The 22,611-nt window shown below is 50.4% G+C and overlaps 1 protein-coding gene across 8 annotated transcripts in view; it reads right to left on the minus strand.

The window, feature by feature from the left end:
- The window catches only part of LOC144755520 (6-phosphofructo-2-kinase/fructose-2,6-bisphosphatase 2-like), a 342,874-nt gene that overhangs the window by 228,218 nt on the left and 92,045 nt on the right, over positions 1–22,611 (minus strand). For all 8 annotated transcript variants that reach the window (XM_078644531.1, XM_078644530.1, XM_078644528.1 and 5 more), the window contains exons 7-9: positions 13,972–14,028; positions 9,284–9,408; positions 1,996–2,203 (exon numbers count right to left, since the gene is read on the minus strand). In XM_078644531.1, coding sequence (XP_078500657.1) covers positions 1,996–2,203; positions 9,284–9,408; positions 13,972–14,028 — 390 coding nt within the window. The remainder of the gene's footprint in view (positions 1–1,995; positions 2,204–9,283; positions 9,409–13,971; positions 14,029–22,611) is intronic.

The following is a 22,611-nucleotide window of genomic DNA, read 5'->3' on the forward strand; positions in this document are numbered from 1 at the left end:
AAAGCACTAACTCTAATGCTGCGAGACCTATTGCATTTCCAATGCTTGTTTCAAAACGTGCTTGAAATGTACTTTAACACAAGGAGGAACTCCCTTTTAAAGCTGCCTGTCGGCGACTTACGTGGCCCTTTTAACTAGGTGCTTTGACCAATTGCCTGGTCTTGATCTTGATGCAATGGCTCCACATCAGTGTCAAATGAATCTTCAGTAGCATATGCTGGTGAACAAAAGTCTTAATACTGAATCTCCTCACTATCTGGCTGAGAAACTGCCCGTATACCAGGTTATCGATCAAATCACAGGACAGAAATCTTGCTCATATACAGTGACAGCATTTCAGAAGCACTGAACCCTGACCCAATAGTTCCCAGGTTGTGTTCACATGATCTAGAATTCCCTTGCCGTAAACTGCTCATAACCAACTTCCACATGGTTTTCAGAAAATATCTAAAACTATTTCTATTCAGCCATCACCTCTCACCGTCAATGTTGTAAGGCCGTTTTGCACAGAGCTAAGGATGCACTATTCTGCAGTGTCTCCTAGTCACCTCTACTGTCCATGGCTTCTTATTCCCCATATGCATTCCTTCCCAACAATACCTTTACAGATTGATTTTGATATGAAGAATGTAATTCCAACACCATCTGCATCCATGTCCCCACATAATGTATGTGCCTTACGTATTGTAAATTTCCTGTTAACACCTGCATGGTTTTCAAATTAGCTCCATTAACCCATTTGTGGCTGCTATTTTCCATTTCTCAAGTTTATTATTAGGTCTTGGATTGTTCTTAATACTTTTTCCCTGATGCACCACGGAACTCAGTAAGTATTTAACAAAACGTTTTAAATGTAAAATTAAAATAATTTACTGGAAAGCACACAATTCTCACAGGGAGAGTTTGTCCGGTCAGCTCTTGACTAGAGCCTTCAACTAGATTATCCGAATTCCTTGTCGGTGACTGTGACTGGAGGAGACAGTCATCTAGGAACGTGAAAGGTAAAGTGTATTTGCAAGGGAAACCTGCACGCCATAGTTTCCCATAGCACTGCACTACTTGTCACAGATTTAAAAATTATAGCACCATTAACATACTGAAAAACGTTAAAATGATGTCACTCTAGTTGGGAAACGTCCTTTACAATGAAACTTTTTCCACGCAGTACCTTAACAACGCAGGAATTACAACGCAAGTCGGTACAACGACTTGCGCTGGAGAGCGCTGTAGGATAGGGAATAGTTTAATTTACTATCCAAAACCTTCCCTACTATCCACGGGGACTGGAGTTGGAATAGTATATTAAACTATTCACTATCCAGCGCCCCCAATGCAAGTCGTTGTAACGACTTGCGTTGTAAAACCTGCGTTGTAAAGGCATGCGTGGAAAAAGCATGCGTTGTAACGACATACATCCCTCTAGTTTCCTTCAATCAATTGGATAGAGCCACTTTCTGGTGGTTCATGTATATAGATTTACGTTTTATTGATCGGCATGAACCTTACATTATTTTATCTTGTTGATATTGGAACTGTTGATTCTTGCACCCAGGAGCAGCTCACTAGAAAGAGCCTTAGGCTTGGCCTACATTACCAACGGGAAAAACAGGAATTCTTGAAGGGATCTTAGGTTAGCACCCGTTAGCTACTCAGCTAGGACAGATATCCAAGTCTCTACCCAACGTCCCACCTAAGACTATTAGGGTGACCATCCTGTATCTCCAGTAAAATATATGCCAATTTCTAATAAAACAACTCACAGGGTTTGTATAGGTTTTAGCTTGTACACTTAAGCAAACAGAGAACTTTTAATCACAAAAATGTCTATTTCTTGCAAAAATACGTAGGAGACAAAAGATCAGGAAACTGCAGAATGTAATTAAATTTGACAACAGTATCAACAGTTGTAAACAGTGTTCAGAATTGGCAGGAATGCGTTGCAAAGCACTACATATAAACAAGTTATTGCGATTAGTATAACTTTCAAATGTATACCTGTTTTCCGCGTGCTGAGAGGCCAGAATCCCCACCAATTCTGCCCATAAGATTGCATTCGCTTTCACCATGCCGGCAGAGGTAGATTGTGCGTGACTGGACGTGGATGTTCATGAGATAGTAGACTATTTTGCTTTGAATGTAATCCTGGATTTTATTTACCAAGAACCGTTGTCCCACATTTATCACTTTGATGAGGGAGTGGTCTCTACAAAATAAATAAATAAATAAATAATAATGACACACCACTATTTTATGTGTGAATGAAGTGCTTCTCCTACCACCCTCTTTCTGGACCTTTCCTGCCCAGACTCATACGACCCAGAATGCTTCACGTCAAACGTCACTTAGAGGGTTTCAATACCTAACCACTGCTTGGCCTCTGCTCCACCTACCTACTGTAGGACGCGAGGCCAGGAAGACCGCAATGCCAATAGGTCTGGCACATTTTAAAAAGTATTGCTTTATTGATTTGTAACTGTGTGATTTTGTGGACAGAAGGGTGGGAGGATGCAAGAATGATTTAATAAGTGAATGTTAGCCCTTGTCGCACTCCTATGGCCATTTCTTCTGAGTGCCTACTCTTTCTACTCATTTTACATGTCAAACCAGTCAGATGTGCATTTTTAGTAAACACATATTGCAAGAAGTGTTCCCAAAGATGCACCTGGGTGTTTCCTCTCGATCGATGGCACCGAGCCAAAGCCTTTATGTGCAAGTGGCTGGCGAGGCAACTATAGCGAGACGGGCCAGGCTGGCGAGGCAACTATAGCGAGACGGGCCAGGCTGGCGAGGCAACTGTAGCGAGACGGGCCAGGCTGGCGAGGCAACTGTAGCGAGACGGGCCAGGCTGGCGAGGCAACTGTAGCGAGACGGGCCAGGCTGGCGAGGCAACTGTAGCGAGACGGGCCAGGCTGGCGAGGCAACTGTAGCGAGACGGGCCAGGCTGGCGAGGCAACTGTAGCGAGACGGGCCAGGCTGGCGAGGCAACTGTAGCGAGACGGGCCAGGCTGGCGAGGCAACTGTAGCGAGACGGGCAAGGCTGGCGAGGTAACTGTAGCGAGACGGGCCAGGCAACTGTAGCGAGACGGGCCAGGCTGGCGAGGCAACTGTAGCGAGACGGGCCAGGCTGGCGAGGCAACTGTAGCGAGACGGGCCAGGCTGGGCGAGGCAACTATAGCGAGACTGGCCAGGCTGGGCGAGGCAACTATAGCGAGACTGGCCAGGCTGGGCGAGGCAACTATAGCGAGACTGGCCAGGCTGGGCGAGGCAACTATAGCGAGACTGGCCAGGCTGGGCGAGGCAACTATAGCGAGACTGGCCAGGCTGGGCAAGGCAACTATAGCGAGACTGGCCAGGCTGGCAAGGCAACTATAGCGAGACTGGCCAGGCTGGCAAGGCAACTATAGCGAGACTGGCCAGGCTGGCAAGGCAACTATAGCGAGACTAGCGAGACTGGCCAGGCGAGCCAGCCAGACGGGTGGGAAGGCACCTACGGCGAGCCAGCCAGACGGGCGGGCGGGAAGGCACCTACGGCGAGCCAGCCAGACGGGCGGGCGGGAAGGCACCTACGGCGAGCCAGCCAGACGGGCGGGCGGGAAGGCACCTACGGCGAGCCAGCCAGACGGACGGGCGGGAAGGCACCTACGGCCAGCCAGCCAGACGGACGGGCGGGAAGGCACCTACGGCCAGCCAGACGGGCGGGAAGGCACCTACGGCCAGCCAGACGGGCGGGAAGGCACCTACGGCCAGCCAGACGGGCGGGAAGGCACCTACGGCCAGCCAGACGGGCGGGAAGGCACCTACGGCCAGCCAGACGGGCGGGAAGGCACCTACGGCCAGCCAGACGGGCGGGAAGGCACCTACGGCCAGCCAGACGGGCGGGAAGGCACCTACGGCCAGCCAGACGGGCGGGAAGGCACCTACGGCCAGCCAGACGGGCGGGAAGGCACCTACCGCGAGGCAGACGGGCGGGAAGGCACCTACCGCGAGGCAGACGGGCGGGAAGGCACCTACCGCGAGGCAGACGGGCGGGAAGGCACCTACCGCGAGGCAGACGGGCGGGAAGGCACCTACCGCGAGGCAGACGGGCGGGAAGGCACCTACCGCGAGGCAGACGGGCGGGAAGGCACCTACCGCGAGGCAGACGGGCGGGAAGGCACCTACCGCGAGGCAGACGGGCGGGAAGGCACCTACCGCGAGGCAGACGGGCGGGAAGGCACCTACCGCGAGGCAGACGGGCGGGAAGGCACCTACCGCGAGGCAGACGGGCGGGAAGGCACCTACCGCGAGGCAGACGGGCGGGAAGGCACCTACCGCGAGGCAGACGGGCGGGAAGGCACCTACCGTGAGGCAGACGGGCGGGAAGGCACCTACAGCGAGGCCAACGGTTGGGAAGGCACCTACAGCGAGGCCAATGGTTGGGAAGGCACCTACAGCAAGACAGGCTGGGGTGAGAAGGCAACTACAGAGAGACCGGCTGGGGTGGGAAGGCAACTACAGCGAGACAGGCTGGGGTGGGAAGGCAACTACAGCAAGAAAGGCTGGGGTGGGAAGGCAACTACAGCAAGACAGGCTGGGGTGGGAAGGCAACCATAGCGAGACAGGCTGGGGTGGAAAGGCAACCATAGCGAGACAGGCTGGGGTGGAAAGGCAACCATAGCGAGACAGGCTGGGGTGGAAAGGCAACCATAGCGAGACAGGCTGGGGTGGGAAGGCAACTATAGCAAGGCAGGCTGGGAAGGCAACTCTAGCGGGACAGGCTGGTGCGGGAAAGCAGCTATAGGTGGCTGGGGTGAGGGAACACTTGCTAGGTACACAATCTGGTTTCCTGTAGAACATGTGGGAGAGGCGACTCACATCAGCATTCTATTTTTTGATTTGTGATAACCACGTTTCTATGGAGTTCACTCACATTTGAGTTCTCAGACGACTAAGGAGGAACCTGTGTGAAAATAAACCACATATAAAATTCTCAAAATCTCATTGGCGACTCATGAATAATGGCGGTTGTGAAAGGGTGTATACATTGGAATGGAATGAAATTAGTTTTTATAGAGCTCGATAGCTACCCTGAGGCGTCCTAGTGCTGTGGACTGAACGTGTGTTTGAGGGACGTGAGCTGGCTTAATTGCTGAATAGTAGGGTTTTTAATTTTTTACGAAAGGATAGATAATTGGGCTCTGACCGAAGTGGAAGGGGCAGGGAGTTCCAAAGTCCTGCAGAGTTGAAGGAGAACGCTCGACCCCCGCACCTGGCCCTCCAAATCCTAGGTGTTAGGACTCGGAAGGCATGGGCGGACCTAAGCTGCCAGTTTGGGATGTAGGGGGTGATAAGCGAGTGATTGATGGTGGCCCCCCTTCGCCAGAATGCATGGTGGACAATGCACATGCTTTTAAATTCGATTCTCTTCCTAATGGGTAGCCAGTGGAGGTCTCTTAGTTCACATCTTACGGGGAGGCGGCAGGGGATCCGGAGAAGGGTTCGTGCGGCACAATTCTGGATCACCTATAGCTTGTTTAGAGTGGATTGGGGGGCTCCCAAGTAGAGAGCATTTCCGAAGTCCAGCCGGGAAAGGATTAGGCCCTGAATCATAATCTGTCTTGCCTTAAATGGGAGGAGGGAGAGGATTTTTCTGATGAGTCTGAGTAAGCCAAAGCAGGCAGCTGAGAATTTGACTGCCTGGGGGTGGAGGGTAAGCCCTTGCCCAGCCAGATTCCCAAGCTCTTGATAGTGTCCTTTGCTATGGGTGCCGGTCCGAGAGGTTGGCCATATGGAGTCGACGGGGTTTTGAGGGGAATTGCCTAACACCATCAACTCCGTCTTGTCTCCATTTAATTTGAGACAGGACGAGAAGACGGCCTCTAAGCAGCCCCTCAGGTCACTAGCCTGGGACTGGGGGTGATTCAGAGCCACCACTAACTGAGTATCGTCTGCGTGAGAAAGGATTTTTACTCCGAAGGGGCGGACGACCTCAGCTAGGGGGCTCATATACACGTTAAAGAGCGTAGGGCTCAGGGAGGAGCCCTGTGGGACACCGCAGTTAAGTGGTTTGCTGGGGGAGGTGACATTGTCCTCAAATACTTGAAAAGAACGGTCTGATAGAAAGGACTCAAGCCATGCCCTAGCATTTGTCGCTATCCCTAGGTCAGAGAGCCTCCATAGAAGGGAGTTGTGGTTCACAGTATCGAAGGCGGCACTGAGGTCCAGGAGTATGATGGCCGCAGTGCCCCCTTGATCCGTGATCATCCTTGCTTCCTCTGTCACGGCGAGGAGAGCGGTCTCAGTCCCGTGCATGGGGCAGAACCCAGTCTGTGAGAGGTCTAATAAATTATTCGTTTCGAGGAACTCTGTCAGAATGTTGTTAACTTGTTTTTCTGTGATTTTGCTTATCCAGGGTAATAGGGAAATGGGACGAAAGTTTCCTGGGTTTTCCTGATCGAGGTTTGCTTTTTCTAGGAGGACTTTGACCATAGTTTGTTTCCAGCTGGGCGGGACAATGCCTATGGCGAGGGAGGCTTTGATCAGATCCAGAATAATGGGGAGAATTCGAGGAGAAGCAATCTGCAGAACATGGGCGGGTGCGGTTTCAGTAGGAGAGCCTGATTTGATATACGACATGATGGTTTGGAGAGTGGTGAGGTCCATAGGAGGAAGGGTTTCCAAAAGGATTAAAGATTGGCGGCCTACATCCCCGTGTTCAGTTAGTGTGGAGGGAAAAGGAGCGAGGGGGAAGGAGGAATAGGTGGTATGATTTTTTTGGTGAAAGTACTCGTCTAAGTTATTACAGCGCAATTGGGCATTATGGGGGGGTCTAAGGTTTTTTTTTGGATTTTAAGCAGGCTTTCAGCGATTTGGTAGATTTCTTTGGGTTTTGAGGCTGATGCATTTGTTTTGTTTTCGAAGAAAGTGTATTGCGAGCTTCTTATTTCATTTTTGTAGGATAATAAGGCCGTCCGATAGGCGGTTTTCCCTGAGGGTGAGTAGTCTAAGCGCCATTTCCTTTCAAGTTTTTTACATTGGCGTTTCATTTTTCGTAGCTCCGCAGAGTACCAGGGATCAGTCCTGGGCCTGTGTTTGGGTTCAATGTGATTTAACGGTAGTATTGAACCCAAGGACTGTGTGATCCATCTATCATAATTCTCATTACTAGAGATGGGGTCGGGGTTGCACAGAGGAATGGTGGTTTCCAGGGTAGCTGCCCATTGTGTATGGCTAAGTTTCGACCAGTTGCAGTCTCTCCGAGGTGCTGTAGGTGGAGGGGAGAGACATATTTGGGATGGTCAGAGAGATGGGTATCAAGAAGTGATCTGTCCATGGAAGGGGTGAAGGTGTGCCAGCTGTGAGGTTCTTACAGTTGCTAAAGATAGGATCAAGGAGATGGCCCCTGGAGTGGGTTGGTTTTAATACTAGTTGCGAGAGTTCATGGTTTTAGCAGATCTTTTTGCTTCATAAATAAAAATAACCCTCATCTTGTAGGTCCTTCCTTTCAGAAAAGTTAGGCTGAAACCCTTCAATCTGCATAACGTCTAGCTTTCGGGATGTTGTAAAGTCGAACGGACTACACTTGGTTAAAAAGAAAGTGAAAAGAGAAGAGCCCGCAAAACTACCCAGAGCAGTGTCAACGCGACACGAGGCAGCAGTCAGCTTAGCAACATTCTGGAGGCCTTCAATGATCTGAAGAGTACTTGGAGTGGATGAACCTGTGACATCAAAGAGAGTCTGTCCCTTTCACCAGCATGACAGAGCCAGTGCAGATAAACACTCTGCACATGCTGTGTACCCCCCTGCTGTCATATAACCGATCCAGAGTCTGCAGCAGGCGTGTGCGCCAATTAGTTGTTCAATGGGGCACTTTGGTATTACAGATTGGGTTGCAGACGCTTGTGCAGTCTGTGCCCGCCACACAGTTACGGATGCACCACTATATCCAAAACAAACCCCGATGGGACACCGATTCAAGTGCATTACTAGGAATGTAAGTAATGTAAGCATGCTGATGCAGTCTTAATAATGCTGACACTGCATGTCAGACACATCAGAGTCTATTAAACGAGCGGGCAGACTCGCCAGTTCAACAGGTCCTATACACTGTGGAAATCTGCACTTGTGCTTTTGTGTGGACACTTTGTAAGGCATCACTACACTGATAAAGCAATCCATATGCTACACAGATAAAAGAGTGTTAGTGATGCCAAGCAGATTGGGGGAAAGGGGTTATAAAGGAACAGCCGGTAGTATGTTGGGACCCACTGGACGCACACCAATGGAAAGCACGGCGACTAAGGGGAAGAAAGCATCGGGGGCAAAATGATGGGGGCCGTGTTAAGAGCCATGTGGTGGAAAGGGAGGCATGACTGGAAAGCAAAGCCGCAAGGGGCAGCATGATTCAGCCTATCAGGGGCTCCCAGATGGGAACAGTTGGCCAACAAAGTATAGGAGAAGAAGCAGAATATAGACTACGTTATGTTACTAATGCAAAATGAATAAAAGAAGGAACTACTATAACTCATAACTACTTCAAGCAGCAAAGTATGGAAGAAGACGCAGAATATAGACTATGTTATGTTACTAATGCAAAATGTATAAAAGAAGGAACTACTTTAACTCATCACTACTTGAAGCTTCAACTGCTGAAATGTGTACATTTGCAAAATACCATGCTACAGCCAAAAACTGAAGAGGAATGCCCCGAAATCCCTTTCTGTAAAGTATATGTTACGCAGTATGATGCAATGTGAGTTGTGATTAGTGGTAGCATGATGGTCTTGCTAGACAGAAAAAGCGGTCTGTAGTCGGCTATTAAAAAGGAAACGGGTCTATGAGCTCTGTTTACATTTTGTGTGTTCCACACCTTATTCTTCCAAATAGGAAACAGGGTGCTGCTGAGTGACTATGTTTGGGAGTCTGGATTTAAGGTTATCTAATGTCACTTCTGCAGCACCTGCCATTTTGGCGAGTCGACAACCATGATCAAAATGTGTAAATCTCAGCCTGTCATAAATGGAAGTTTTGTGTGACTGATAAACTGAACCACATGAGTAAACGACCTGTTATACACTTAATCTATTTTGCTTCAAGGATACCTTGAACGCATAATTTAAATACAGTTATTTTACTGTAAAAATAAAAAGGTCACTGTGGCCACAATTTGTGCCCTCTGCCAAGAATCAAAACACGTGCGTTAATTTGTTTGTATTCACTTGCAAATCCCCCAAAGTACCATTAATCCACATAGTTTTAAAACATGCAGCAGCAGGGTTCAGAAGCCGACACCCATAGAGCTTACTTGTCGTAATCATCTGGGTCAAGAGGTTCATATGTGACTTTGTAGCACTCAATTCTTTTCAGGAAATCATCCATAACATTTTCACGATTTCTTTCAGGGTAATCGGGACTGGAAACTTTAACTTCCTGTACTCAAAAATACAAAAATTAAAAAAACAATTAATGAAATCCTAGTATTCCACGAAGATTCAGTGTTTGAAGTGTCACGCAAGGCAGTCTGTCGCAAAAAAAAAAAAGGCATGGTCAGGAGAAACATACGAGGTAAAAACAGCAAAAGTCACAAAAACTGGATTAAATCACTAAACAACGCAAAAAGTTAGAGCAAGCCAATTGAGAATTTCACGGAGACGTTCAAAGAGTCAAAGGCTGTACCAAATGACGAGAAACTAGGAGAAGAATCTGTGTGGCTTTGAAGTAAGGACAGTGTAACACTTTCACGCTTTTCATACTGCTGAGAAACAAGACGCACAGAACATGTCCTTTCAGACGGCATTAAAGTTATGTCACCACAATTCTATGAGTAACTAAATACAACCGCTGCAAATGCAAGACTGGATTTAAAGCCTAACGATGAGGGGCACAGGATACTGGTCTTCCAAGACAGGGACCTCCAGCTGGGACAGCAGCAGCGACCACAGTAACAGCAGCACATGTTGTAAACACAAAGAATGCCACTGCAAACTGTAGGATTCGATAAGAGATTACCATGAATACCCTTCGCCTCCACTCTCCTCCAAGGTGAGCCGAACTGCGTTAAAATCCATTCACTGTGGCCTAGAGGGAAACGTGTAACACTTGGCTTGGTTATTGTGAACAGCTTAGCATATTCCAAGTATTAAGATATTGCTTTGAGGTAAATAGCGTGCTTGTCATAAACGGGCTGGGCTGGTTCTTGCTTCAAACATCCACCCAACTGAACCTGTACTAGCTGGCGGAAACTGAAATAAGTCTGAATAGCTTCTTACAATACCAACTCCTGCTACCTATTCGGAACTCCACCGGCACCTTCTAAGAAGGCTGAATGGTGCAGGCGACATAGCAGCAGATACTGCTATAGGAGCACGATGCTTCTGCCATCCCCTCTGCATTACAGGTAGGTGAGGCCAGGCCAGGCCAGGCAAGGCAGGCTGGAGCCTGGCTCCGGCCCAGCCGAAAGGAGTAGCACAGTCCTGCCAAGTATCACGCATCAGGTGAGACACTCCCGCATTTCAGTGCGGTGTTCCGAATCACTGCACTGAAATGCATTGTCACACATTTCTGCCGACTCGCCTGCTCGCGCCACAGGCGGCGCCTGTTGCTTCAAATGCTACTATAGCTGCCAAGGTTTCAGATCAGTACGTGTGACATTTTCATAATTTTAGTGCCATTATGAGTGACATTTGAGCCATATGAGTGACACTTTCTCAAAAGTAAAATAAAGCATTAAAGATTAGGAAAGCATATAATTATCAGAAAATACACTAATTTCGACAAAGAGATACTTTAAAAGGATCTTAAAATAACTGCACAGCACTAGAAATTAAAGTGCACCACTAACCCAGTACACTACTCGGGTGGGGGTGGCAAATGGTAACTAGTTTATTTACTAAATGTTTTTGGTGATCAGATCTTCGGCCAGGCAGCCGCAGGGCTGCGACTGACTCTGCGCTTAGAATGCTTAGAACCACCCTCGACAGCAATCATTCTTGGTTTAATGCCGTCGGTGCTCTGTTAGTTCAGGCAGCGTGTCCAGAGTCCCCGAGTCCTCTCCTGGCAGCCACTGCAATGAATCAGACGGTCCTTTAGTGTGGCGGTTGGTCATAGGTCATGGCTCCGACAACCCCTGCACTGCACTCTCCCCACTGGGCACAGTTGCTATATTGAATGAACTGTCCGCGGGTGGCCCGGCCTGTGCTAGCAGTAGTCAATCAGCACTGCTCGAAACAGCACCAGGCCGCTTTGAGAAGAGCCGGGAGCGCCACAATTATTGCGGCCGGCTGCCTTCATACTCTTGGACACCGCAGGCACTGTCTATTTAGGAGGCAGGACATGACGTCTGCGGGCCAATGAAACAACCAGACAGTCTCGACGGTAGTACAAGTAGTGATTGGCATTAGTAGATTAGAGTGTTTAGGCGGCACTGAGAAAGGTGTCAGGTCGTGCAGAGTGAGCAGCCCTGCAGATCAGATGCCATTTTGTGAATTAATTTATTTTTCAGATGCGGCCTCATTGATGTAACAGTATAATTATAAACTTACTTGAACTAGTCAAGTTTAGAGAGGTTTCCGGTCCGTCCGGAGGCCGCTCTGCAGCATGATGCAATCTGCAGCCGGACTGCATCAGTCTTCTTCTCCGACCCTGTGGCTGCTGACACACTCGTCCCACCTACTTGGTCGCAGTTTAGTTTGCGCCTCCAGCACTGCCTGCGATCATCGTGACCAATGCCTCTTCTTGAACGGCGGGCGCCGGCGGCGAGTAAGCGAGTCATGGGGGTCACTGACTGAGTGAGTCCCCACCGGCCCGGGGGTCTCTCTGGGCTGGCCGCCAACGCGGTTTTATTTGTGGCTGACGCTCAGCTGCGCACGAAGACAGCAGTGCAGCACGCCAGCCAATATGGCGAGGACTCCCATTCCATTTGAGTGGCCCGCCGCTTCTGCCTCACAGTGTGCTCACTTACACTACTTCCTCCGAACAAGACAGCAAATTAGCGTCACATCCGGATTATAGCCAGTGAATCACCTTGGCGCCCCTGGTGATTAAACCTGGCTGTGTCAGCAAGTTACAGCATTGTACTGAGAGGGCGGCCCTGCCTTCACCCGTTACTTAATTGCAACAGTGTGTGTCTGTCAAACTTTAAGCCGTGGAGCGGCAGGAAATTACAGCGCCAGCCTGGAGCCAGCACCGAGGATTGTTTAATGTTACATTATAGCCGCCTAGGGCTGCCGCGCTCTCACTCAGCCCAGGAGCTGAGAGCAGCCATATGATTAACATGATTAGCTATAATGAACTAGAGCAGCTGCTGGCACTGGCTGCAGCACACTCTCGACTTGAAGCAGCAGGAACCGTGCCTGTGGCGCGAGCTGGCGAGTCGGCAGAAATGCATGACAATGCATTTCAGTGCGGTGATGCGGAACACCGCACTGAAATGCCCGAGTGTCACACCTGATGCGTGATACTTGGCAGGACTGGAGTAGCCACAGATGAACCAGGAAACTGCCCTCTCTCGCCTTCCAGATGTAGTAAGACAAAAACAAATATCTTGCGAAAAGTAGAAGAGCTGTAAGAGCATTAATACAACCAGAATTCTGCATTTTCTCCTTCAACTGAACTTGCCGTTTTAAATAAAGGAAGGACAGGAAAGTGCACGTCAGGCACACTGCACCTTGTAATGCAGGATTGTTTGCGTTGACGTATAGGACTTCTTCTGAACTAGCTTTGCATTCTAAGTCAGGGAATACCAGAGAAACAAGCACTGGCAAAGTCAAAAGGTCTGTCCTTGAAGTGCGTCTTTTCAAGCACATATGCAAATTTGCTCAGGCAAAATGCTCTCATCCACAGTGCACAGCAGTCAACCGATGAAGTGCACTGACCCACTGCACCGTGCTATGATAGGCAGACGAAACATATGATGGCACTTGAGCAGACCAATAGATTTTCATTCATTGCCACTTCAGTTGAATGCTAACATATGCTTCAGTGACTCACCAGAGCAACACTATGTTCTGCCTTAAATTAGCCTGTACGAGGCGTTTAAATTTTCTGGAGCCCAAATAATTTGCATTTATTATAGGCCTTCAAACAAACTAATCAGCAAATTGGACAATATGAATCATCCTAAAAAAGTATTCATTTTGTGTCTGAAAATAAATATAAACAGGTTAATGAAAGTCAGAACATTAATAATATGTTGGGAGCAGTGTGAAAATGCAATCTGCAAAGAACATAGGAATGATAATTGTGTGGCAGATCTGGAAATTGCATAATGAGTATTAAAACACTACGCTACCGTAGAATTCGAATAGCCCTAACTATAGATGGGGGGCATTGGAAATATTCTGCAACTGTGCCAATTTCCGCACAGCTTGGATTTGCTGCACTTGCCACATAAATCATAATTGACTGCATAATTTCCAGATTTTAACATAAAAACTGGCTTCTTGCTCAAAGTGTACTAACATTGCTGTCACACATGTTGACATGCTGTGGCATGCTCTTTCTAAAGAATAACAGATCAGCTTTCTGATGCTGATTGCTGTATTTAGGTATTGAGGTGAGGTAAAACATTTATACAATCATTAAGTAATACTGCCACAATATGTGCCTCATAATTTGCCTTTTTTGCTGAATAATGTATTCAACCCTGCCGCATAATTTGGCCCTCCCCTGTATCAGAATTCCAGTGCTTCGAGCTACAGGCTAAATCTGTATTCAGTCTACTATTCTCCGGTAACTGAAAAGGAGGCAGCACTGGGATACAGGATTGCCGGAGAAGAGCATCCATGAAGAATCTACATCCCTAATGTGCCATGGTTGTCACTTATAGAGTTGTAGGTAAGGTGTCAAGCTGTTTGTAACCAGTAGCAGTAGAGATTTAGAATCCTATAAACCCTATACTACCATTCGAATTCTCCTCCTTCCCAAGCCATTTAAGTTTAAACTTCACTCCATAATACAGGTGCCTTGCAAGATAAAAGTACTGAATGTACAAACCATAATATTAGAAGCGATGACCTCTGGATCATCACACACCGACTCCACAAAGAACACCTAAATCAGAGAAAGGGAAATTAGCATGGTTTCCACAACAATTGTATCAAAGTAAGCAGAAGACAGTTCTTTGTATACTAGAACAAACACAATGCAATCCAGAAAATAGTTCAGTACAGACCCACAAGGCCTAGTAGTTATTTTCATCTCACTGCACAGATTTAACCCTTCGTGTTCTTGTTAACACTGTTGTATATAACTACTGCGAATGGAAAAAACTAGCATGGCATAAACCACATATGTGATATGCTATGTATGACCAATGATGTGAAAGGGTAGGGAGATCATGACCGATTCAAAGCTACACCTCTTGTCAATTAATAATAATAATACAGAATTTTATTGATCGCGAACAGCTACCTCACTCGGAGGTGTCCCGGCGCTAATTACCCCCCACTTCCTTCATTCAACAGGAGAGCTAGTGCTGTGCAGTCCGACCACCCCCTCTCCGCCTCCGAGGGGATGTGTGTCACTAAAATTTGAAAAAATAGGAGATTCACATGGGGAGGAGGGTTAATAGTAAACTAGGGGCTGTTTAAATAATATCTGGGAGTGGTGGGAGGAGCAGAGTTACGATTCTGGACAGTGTAAATCTACAGAGCACGATTTTCTGTCGAATATGTTGATTTGCTAATTACTGCAGATTTTATAATTATTTTTGAACATTTGCCTAATATTTCCCAACGTTGTCTTAAATTGCTCATCAGACCAAATTTGCAGGAACATCAGAAAATAGGGAGACTGGCAAGGTGTGCAAGCATAGGGGAGCTACAATCATTACACATTTTGTTTTTAAAACAAACTTTATTGCCTTTTATTTTGCATACATCATACACCTTGAGACATTCATTACATGCTAGCCTTGGTCAGGCAAACCAGCCCATGGACCTGTTGTTGCTGTCAATATCCTCGTTGTGCCTTGTCCGTTCATGGCAGTGCGGGATTGCTCCATCGTCCCTTTAATTACAGATTGTACCCCCCAAATACAAGGCCTCAAACAACAACTGCGAGCCCCCCCCTTCCCGCACTGCTGTCTTCCCCTGAGCATCGCTCCAATCGGTGAATATGCTCCCTGATATTCCAACCGTAATCAACAATGGTGCGCCGAGGGCTCCTGTGGAGTCCCCTTACTGTCCCCGAAGAGGCCGACGCCAGACCCATTATTGCTTTTCTATTGGGGTACCCCATTTTGCCCTTGCCCCGGGGGGGTGCGCTACCTGTTGGATTCTCTCTGGTGTGGAAGCCTCTGAACCCCTGTCCAGCCTCACTAAGTCTGTCACTAGACCCTCCCATGCTTGGGCCCTCTTCGGCTTGCCCACTCCCCGCCGTGCGTTCCTAAGTAGTACTCTGCTCTCGCAACCCGCCCACTTCTCCATCTCCCGTCTCCACCTGAGAACATCGGGGCCCCCCGGTTTCTTCCAGCTACTAGTGATTTCCTATCTGGATGTGGTTTTGGTTTTAGCAGAGTGTGGGAAATAAGTGAAGCAGTACGTGAGCCGGTGTGCATGGGACCACCCTTTCCGTCACCCTCGCTGTCACTTGTGTCACTTCTTGCCAGAATAGGGTTAGGGAGGGACAGCTCCAAACCATATGTATAGCAGATAATCGAAAGAAGATGCATCGCGGAACACGTAACTACATTGACCACAGTCCTTAGGGGTGATACCGCTGGTGTGTGAGTAGTGTGCGACCCCACCCCCAATTGTAATGTTAAAGCTCCCTCGAGCAGTTGGCTGACGAGCCTGGGACCCCACACCTGCGCGCCTGAGTGGTACTAAACCTGGCAGATATTTGGCAGCCACCGGCAACCCCAGAACACGGTCTATCCCTGCTGACGAGGGGTGATACCCCGAAACACGTGTCCAGGGATGGCAAAGATAGCGAAGATAGCAGATAATCGAAAGAAGATGCATCGCGGAACACGTAACTACATTGACCACAGTCCTTAGGGGTGATACCGCTGGTGTGCGAGTAGTGTGCGACCCCCACCCCCAATTGTAATGTATAAACATCGCCCCCTGCTCCTGACACCTCGGGCATCTAGCATCCGCACCAGCAAAATATCGGTTAATACGTTCTGGGGTTAAATAAGCTTGGTGGAGTATGTAAAACCTGATCAAACTAAACCGGGCATTTCGAGAAGCTTTGGTAGCTCGCTCCAAAACATTGTCCCAGTCCTTATCTTCTAGGGGCCTTCTAGGGGCCTGCCAGTGTCGTCCTCCCATTTGTGTTTCAGTCTATCTAGTGGTTGTGCGGAGTCATGCCCAATAGCTCTGAATAAGCAGGCCACCGCCTTGATGGTGCCTCCCACATGTGTGGTGCTGCGGAGGTTCTGCCCCCCCCCGCTCTCCCCAGTGTCGCCGTATTGCTCCCGTGACCGCCCTGTGTAGGAGGAAGTGTCCTGGTGGTATCTCCCAGTCTGCTCTGAAATCCTCGAAGGGAAGGAGCTCCCCATCCCGAAACAAATCCCCGTCCTTTGTCGCTCCCGCTTCCCTCCATTCGTGCAGGCTGTTGCACTGCCCTCGGTGAGGGAGAGCCTCCAGTACCTGCACCTGCACCTCCATCTCTGAGGAGTATGGGCGCTTTAATTTAGTTTTCTGCAGGCACCGGCCCCAGCAGCCGTATATCACCCTATGCTCATTACTGCCGATTTGTTGGGCTCTAATCGTCCTCAGCAGGGTTCGAAACACCGCAGGCCCCTCCCGGTCAAACTGAGGCATCCCCCTATCTGGGTCCCGGGCGCGCCCGCAATCCATTGTGTAAACCGCTGCAGCTGTCCCGCCAGGTAGTAAGCTTCCATATCAGGCAGTGCCATGCCACCCCCTAATCTGGGTCGCTTTAATGTAGCAAGGGCTACCCTTCTTCGTCCCGACCCCCATACAAAAGCTGACATGCAAGAGTCCAGCTCCCTGAACCAGACCGCTGATAGCCAAATTGGCAATGTTACGAAAAAGTAAAGCAGCCGGGGTAACGCCACCATTTTAAGTAGCGAGATACGCCCCATCACCGAGAGTGGGAGCTTCCCCCAAAAGGCAATAGTGTCCTTAAGCGAGCGGAGCGCTCTCCCTAAATTGCCCTCCTTCACGTCCTCCACCATGTGGAATATGTGGACCCCCAGATAGCGAAAGCAATGGGGCTCCCACCTCAAATTCCCCAAATTCAGAGGGGGTCTTGCGTCCCTCACCAGGGGGAACAGCCTGGACTTCAGCCAGTTGACACGTAGCCCAGACAAGGAGCCAAAGTGCTCCATCTTTGCCTTAGCTCCCGGTAGGTCACCCTCTGCATCATTGAGGAATAGTAGGAGGTCGTCTGCGTATAGCGCCACTTGATGCCGTATTTCTCCCACCTGAATCCCCTGGTACTCCCTACCGGACGGTGCCACACAGGCTAATGGCTCCACTGCTAAGGCGAACAGCAGAGGGAACAGGGGGCATCCCTGGCGTGTCCCCCTCTCCACTCGATATTGCGTAGATATTGTGTGACCCATGTGGACTCTTGCCACTGGATCAGCATATAAGAGTTTCACACAGCCTATAAAGCCCTCTCCCAGACCCATTTTGGACAATACCGCATATAGGAACTTCAAGGCTATCAAATGCCTTTTCCATGTCTATGGTGAACACTGCCCCCCTCTGCTCCGCCGCCGCTCCTAATTCAATATTAGACAGTAGCCTGCGTATATTTAGGGTTGTATTTTGACAAGGTATGAATCCTGCCTGGTCCTGATGTACCAGTGGTACCATATAGGGGAGTAGGCGTGTAGCCAGTATTTTACTTAGAATTTTAAAGTCGAGATTGAGCATCAACAATGGGCGATATGATTCGCACTCCAGGGGGGATTTGTCCGGCTTCAGGATCGGGACTACCACCGCCTCTCTAGTCGTACCCGGCAGGCAGCCCTTCTCCCTGGCCTCTGCGTTCATCTCCACTAGCCTGGGGGTCAGCATATCCAAGTATGTGGCATAAAACTCTTTAGGGAGCCCATCCGTGCCTGGTGTTTTCCCTCTCGCCAGGACTTTAATAGCTACTCGGATTTCTCTGTCTGAGATTGCTGCCCCCAGGGGTGCCGCCTCCTCGTCCATCAGGGCGTGCATTGGAAGGTCCGCCGGGTACTCCTCCACGTCCCCTTCCTCCCTGGGTCCTGTGCTCATGTATAGGCGCTCCTAGTACCCCCGGAAACTCTCATTAATGTTGTCCTGCTAATACAGATGTTGCCCTCCTGGACCCGTTAACTCTAGAATAACTTGCTCCCTACGGGTAGGGGTAGCAAGCCACGCCAGCAATCTGCCCGCCTTATCTCTCTCTGCATGTGTTCTATCCATCTAAGCTCGGTGATCGAAGCACCTTAATCTCTCCTCCTGTACCGCCACATCCTCCTTCGCTTCGAGCAACTCCTGCTGTAGGTCCAGAGCATTCGGACGTCTGCACTCCACTTCCCTCAACACCCGGTCTGCCCTTTCCACGTCCCTCACTAGCTTACGTCTCACCCCTATGGACAGTGCCATGCAATGCCCCCGAATCACTGCCTTAAAGGCCTCCCGTTCAGTCACCCTAGAGTCCGTAGTGTGTGCATTGTCCATGAAGTATGTGACGATGTGCTCTTTAATCTCATTATGGAACACTTGGTCCTCAAGTGCCTCTGGCCTGGGGCGCCAAGTGGGGATGGGTTGACGTTTATGTTCCCATTGCAGTCGGGCTAATAAAGGATTGTGGTCAGACACCCTCCGCGCAAGGTATTCTGTCTTGTGGAGTCGGATGTGCATATCTGGTGAACATAAATGCGTCTTTCGCCATATGTCTACCAGTCCCCAACGGGATTGCCAGTCCCTAAACATCTTAGCTATCCTATGTGCTGGGGCTTCTTCAAGTGGTGGGTGCGAGCGATCCAGGAGTGGTTCTGCTATACAGTTAAAGTCGCCCCCCATGATAACTGCCCCCTTTCGGTATGGGGCCAGTGTCCCTGACAGTCGCTCCAGGAAAGCCCCCTGATCTATATTCGGGCCATAGACATTGATGAGTGTAATGTCCTGACCATCGATGTGTCCTGTGACCACTACGTATCGGCTCTCTGGATCCACCTTGTGAGCAGTATGTTGGAAGGGGACCCCCGCCCTGATCCAAATCAAGACCCTCCTGGCAAATGCAGAATACGTGGTGTAGTATGCCTGTCCTCTCCACCTACGATGTAATGCCTCTCCCTGCGCTGCTAATGTATGTGTCTCTTGTAGCATCGCTATGTGGACCCCCCGTCTATTCAGCTGTGATAAAATGTACCACTTTTGCATGGAGTGCATCCCTCGGATGTTCCAGGTGAGAAGGTTGTATTCAGTCTGCTTGTGCATTAGAGATTAGCCGCTCCCCCTCCGTCCAGCTCCCCCTGCTCCCCCGGTATCTGGCGACCCATATCGTGGAGTGCGAGCCTTTACGTGATACTCTGCATCGCCCCATTGGATAAGACAGCAGTGCCCCCAACTAAATCTAATAAAAATATCCCAACTCCCGCTCCCCAGGGCAAGTGAGAATGTCTCCCCCATACAAACCATGCACACTGGTGCTTGAACAGTCAAAGTTCGGAAGTGGTGGCTAGGTCAAAGTCTGCCTGGAGGACAGCAGTCCTCTCCGCCCCCCCTGGTTCCCCCGCCGCGTAAATGTCTCGGGTAGTTATTAAGGGACCCCTCCTGCCATTGTGTGAGGCTATACTAACATCAAGTTCCCCCTCCCCACAACACAGGCCCGACAATACTTGCTTGTGCGACCCACTTCACATCAGGTCATCTGCTGATCTGGGAGTGACATGCGGCAGGGTCTGGCTGGCATCCCCCACCAAGCTCAAGCTGGTTTCAGAGTCCGAGTCCCTCTGCTCTTCCCCAGAATGCAACAGTGGGTCCCGGGTGTCCGCCGCACTCAATGAGGACGCCGCTGCGATTACACTGGCTCTGGCCCGGTTCGCCTCCTCCGTCGTCGGGTGGTTATTTGAGGTCGTCCCTCTATCAGGAGAGCGTGTCAGGGTCTGTTCAACCAGGGTTTTTCCTTTTTGTGGCTCTCCTCAGGGGTCCTGCTCCTCAATCCAGTCCCAGACCTCCTGGGGGGTGGTGAAGAATAAAGTGCTCCGAGGGCGCACTATACGAAGTTTAGCTGGAAAGACCATAGAGTAGGACACCCCCATCAGGCGCAGTTTCCTTTTAACGGCAGTAAAGGATGCTCTTTGTTGTTGCACTTCCCGAGAGAAATCTGGGAAGATCCGCACGATACTGTTTTCCACCTTGAGTAGCCCTTTGAGGCGCGCCTGGCTCAGTACATAGTCCCTATCTTTGTAGGAGAGGAGGCAGGCCACCTCTGGCCTCGGTGGCCTGCCAGGTTGTGGAGCTCGGTCTGGAACGCTGTGTGCCCTTTCCAAGGCGGAGAATGTCGATAGCCCCTTATCTGCCACCGCTGTCCGCAGCCAGCGCTCAAGGTACACCACCATGTCATTCCCCTCCACTTTTTCGGGAGGCCCGTGACCCGAATGATGTTGCGGCGGGCCCTGTTTTCCGCATCCTCTGCGCGTTGTTCCAGGATCAGGACTCTTTTTTTCTATGCCCGTGACTTTGCGTGCCATCGCAGCCACCGGTGTTCTCAGACCTTCTCTCTCCCCCTCCGTGGCAGTGACCCGATCCGCCAGCTTCCTATGGTCAGCTCGTAGAAGGCCCAGGTCCTCCCGGATTGTGTCTATCTTGGTCTCCACTGCCATCCTCAACCGTTCTATGGCCTGCAGGATATCATGAAGTGATAGCTCCTCTTGGGGTGTCACCCCTTCCTTCCTGGGTCCCGAGCGTGAACTGGAGTCCCCGCTTTCCTCACTTGGTGCCTTTTGCTGCTCAGTGTCCTGTCTCTTGGTGGTCCGTCCCATGGTGTCCTTGCGGCCGGCCCCCTCCGCCTCCGATGTGACGAACGACCGTGTGAGTCGGTCACGGTCGTGCTCTGTTCCGCTATGGTGGGGGCGGAGGCCGGTCCCACCGCTCTGTCCCTATTCCGCTGCACTATATTTGCTCGCTAGTCCCTCCTCTGAAAGGATCCAGGTCCACCGTACTGGCATCAACTGAGCTCTACCTCTACCTTTGATTCTGCTGCCTTTGGGCCCTTCACCTCCAAACCAGGCCGTGCCTCATTCGCCCTGAGCGTGAAGTCCCAGCCGCCACCAAGGTTCCTCAGTTGATTCAGGGGGCCCGCAGTCAGCTGCACTGTCCAGGGCTTTATAGCAGCCCCCAGTCTCTCTGCTGGCCGTTAATGCAGTGCTACCACCCGCCGTGGCTCATCAAGGGCCCCCCGCAGGCATGGTGTGCCTCTGCCCCTCCATATCCGCCACTCCCCTCGCGGTTTGCCTTGCACTGCAATGTGGTGGGACTCCTGGGACCTTCTTTAAGGTACTAAACTCCCCCTGCTGTGCCCCTCCGTGTGCCTTTCTATGCCTGGAGCGGTGACCTGTGAGCTCCTCCGTGCAGTCTCCGCCCTGCCTCAAGCAGCCGCCATTTCACAGCTCTGCCACTCCGCCATGAGGGGTGCAGGTCGCCATGCGTGTCAGGCTGTATCGGCCGCACGGACAGTTCAGTCCTCCCTACTTCAGCCCCAGCCCTCTGGGCCCTCGTCAGGGCCGGGAGGTTAGCTTTCTAGCTTGTGGGCTATTATGCGCCAGGCCCCAGGCTCCTCTCAGTCCTCGTATAGAGCTGCCCCCTTACTTGCAGTGTTCCCGGCTCCCGACTCCGCCGGCGTCCACCTTCCTTTTTTCGCAGCGGCAAATCAGAGCGGGCAACAGGCAGCCATCCACCGCCGTCTGCGCAGCATCTGACTCGGGGCTTTTATCGCTGAGCGGCCGCCATTTTGTGCGGTCTGTGGCTTTGCAGGTCTGTCGGTTCTATTAGTCATGGGGAGTTTTGCCAAACATCTATAACGTGTGCCCCCGGCGCCACTGAGGTTCCGACACCCCCAGGGCCTGTCACTGTGCTCGGGCCCCTCTATAGCGGGCAGGATGGTGCTGGAGAGGGGATCACCGGCGGGAGCTCCGAATCAGGCTCCCGTCTCCATCACCGTCAGGCCACGCCCCCCATCATTACACAGTTGGCGGACTATTGATTCAGTTTATTCTAGTGCTTTTATACAATGAGCCGGATCAAAAGCAATTCAGTTGGAAGCATCACTCTGCATAATTTTTTGTAATCTTTTATAGCGCTCGGCTACTCAAAAGAGTGTCCCGGCGCTTTAATGACAAGCTGAAACGCTAAACACAACAAACCGATTAAAAAAAAAGAACAGGTCAGCGAAAACAGGGATCTAGGAGGCAAAGAGCCAGGTCTTCAGGCCCTTCCTGAAAGCCAGCAGATTTGGAGTGCTCCGTAAAGTCAGGGGCAGAGAGTTCCAAAGTTGAGGGGCCCGGAGCTTAAAGGAGCGACCTCCCATGCGTGCCTTCCTCACACGAGGGACAGTGGCCAAAACAAGGACTCAGACCTCAAGGATCGGAGAGGGCGATAGGCAGAGAGCCTCTTCTGCAGGTATTTAGCCCCTGTTGCATGGAAGGCCTTATGAGCGAGCGTTAAGGCTTTAAAAGCT

The sequence above is a fragment of the Lissotriton helveticus genome, chromosome 5_1, assembly GCF_964261635.1.
Source record: "Lissotriton helveticus chromosome 5_1, aLisHel1.1, whole genome shotgun sequence".
Taxonomy (NCBI): domain Eukaryota; kingdom Metazoa; phylum Chordata; class Amphibia; order Caudata; family Salamandridae; genus Lissotriton; species Lissotriton helveticus.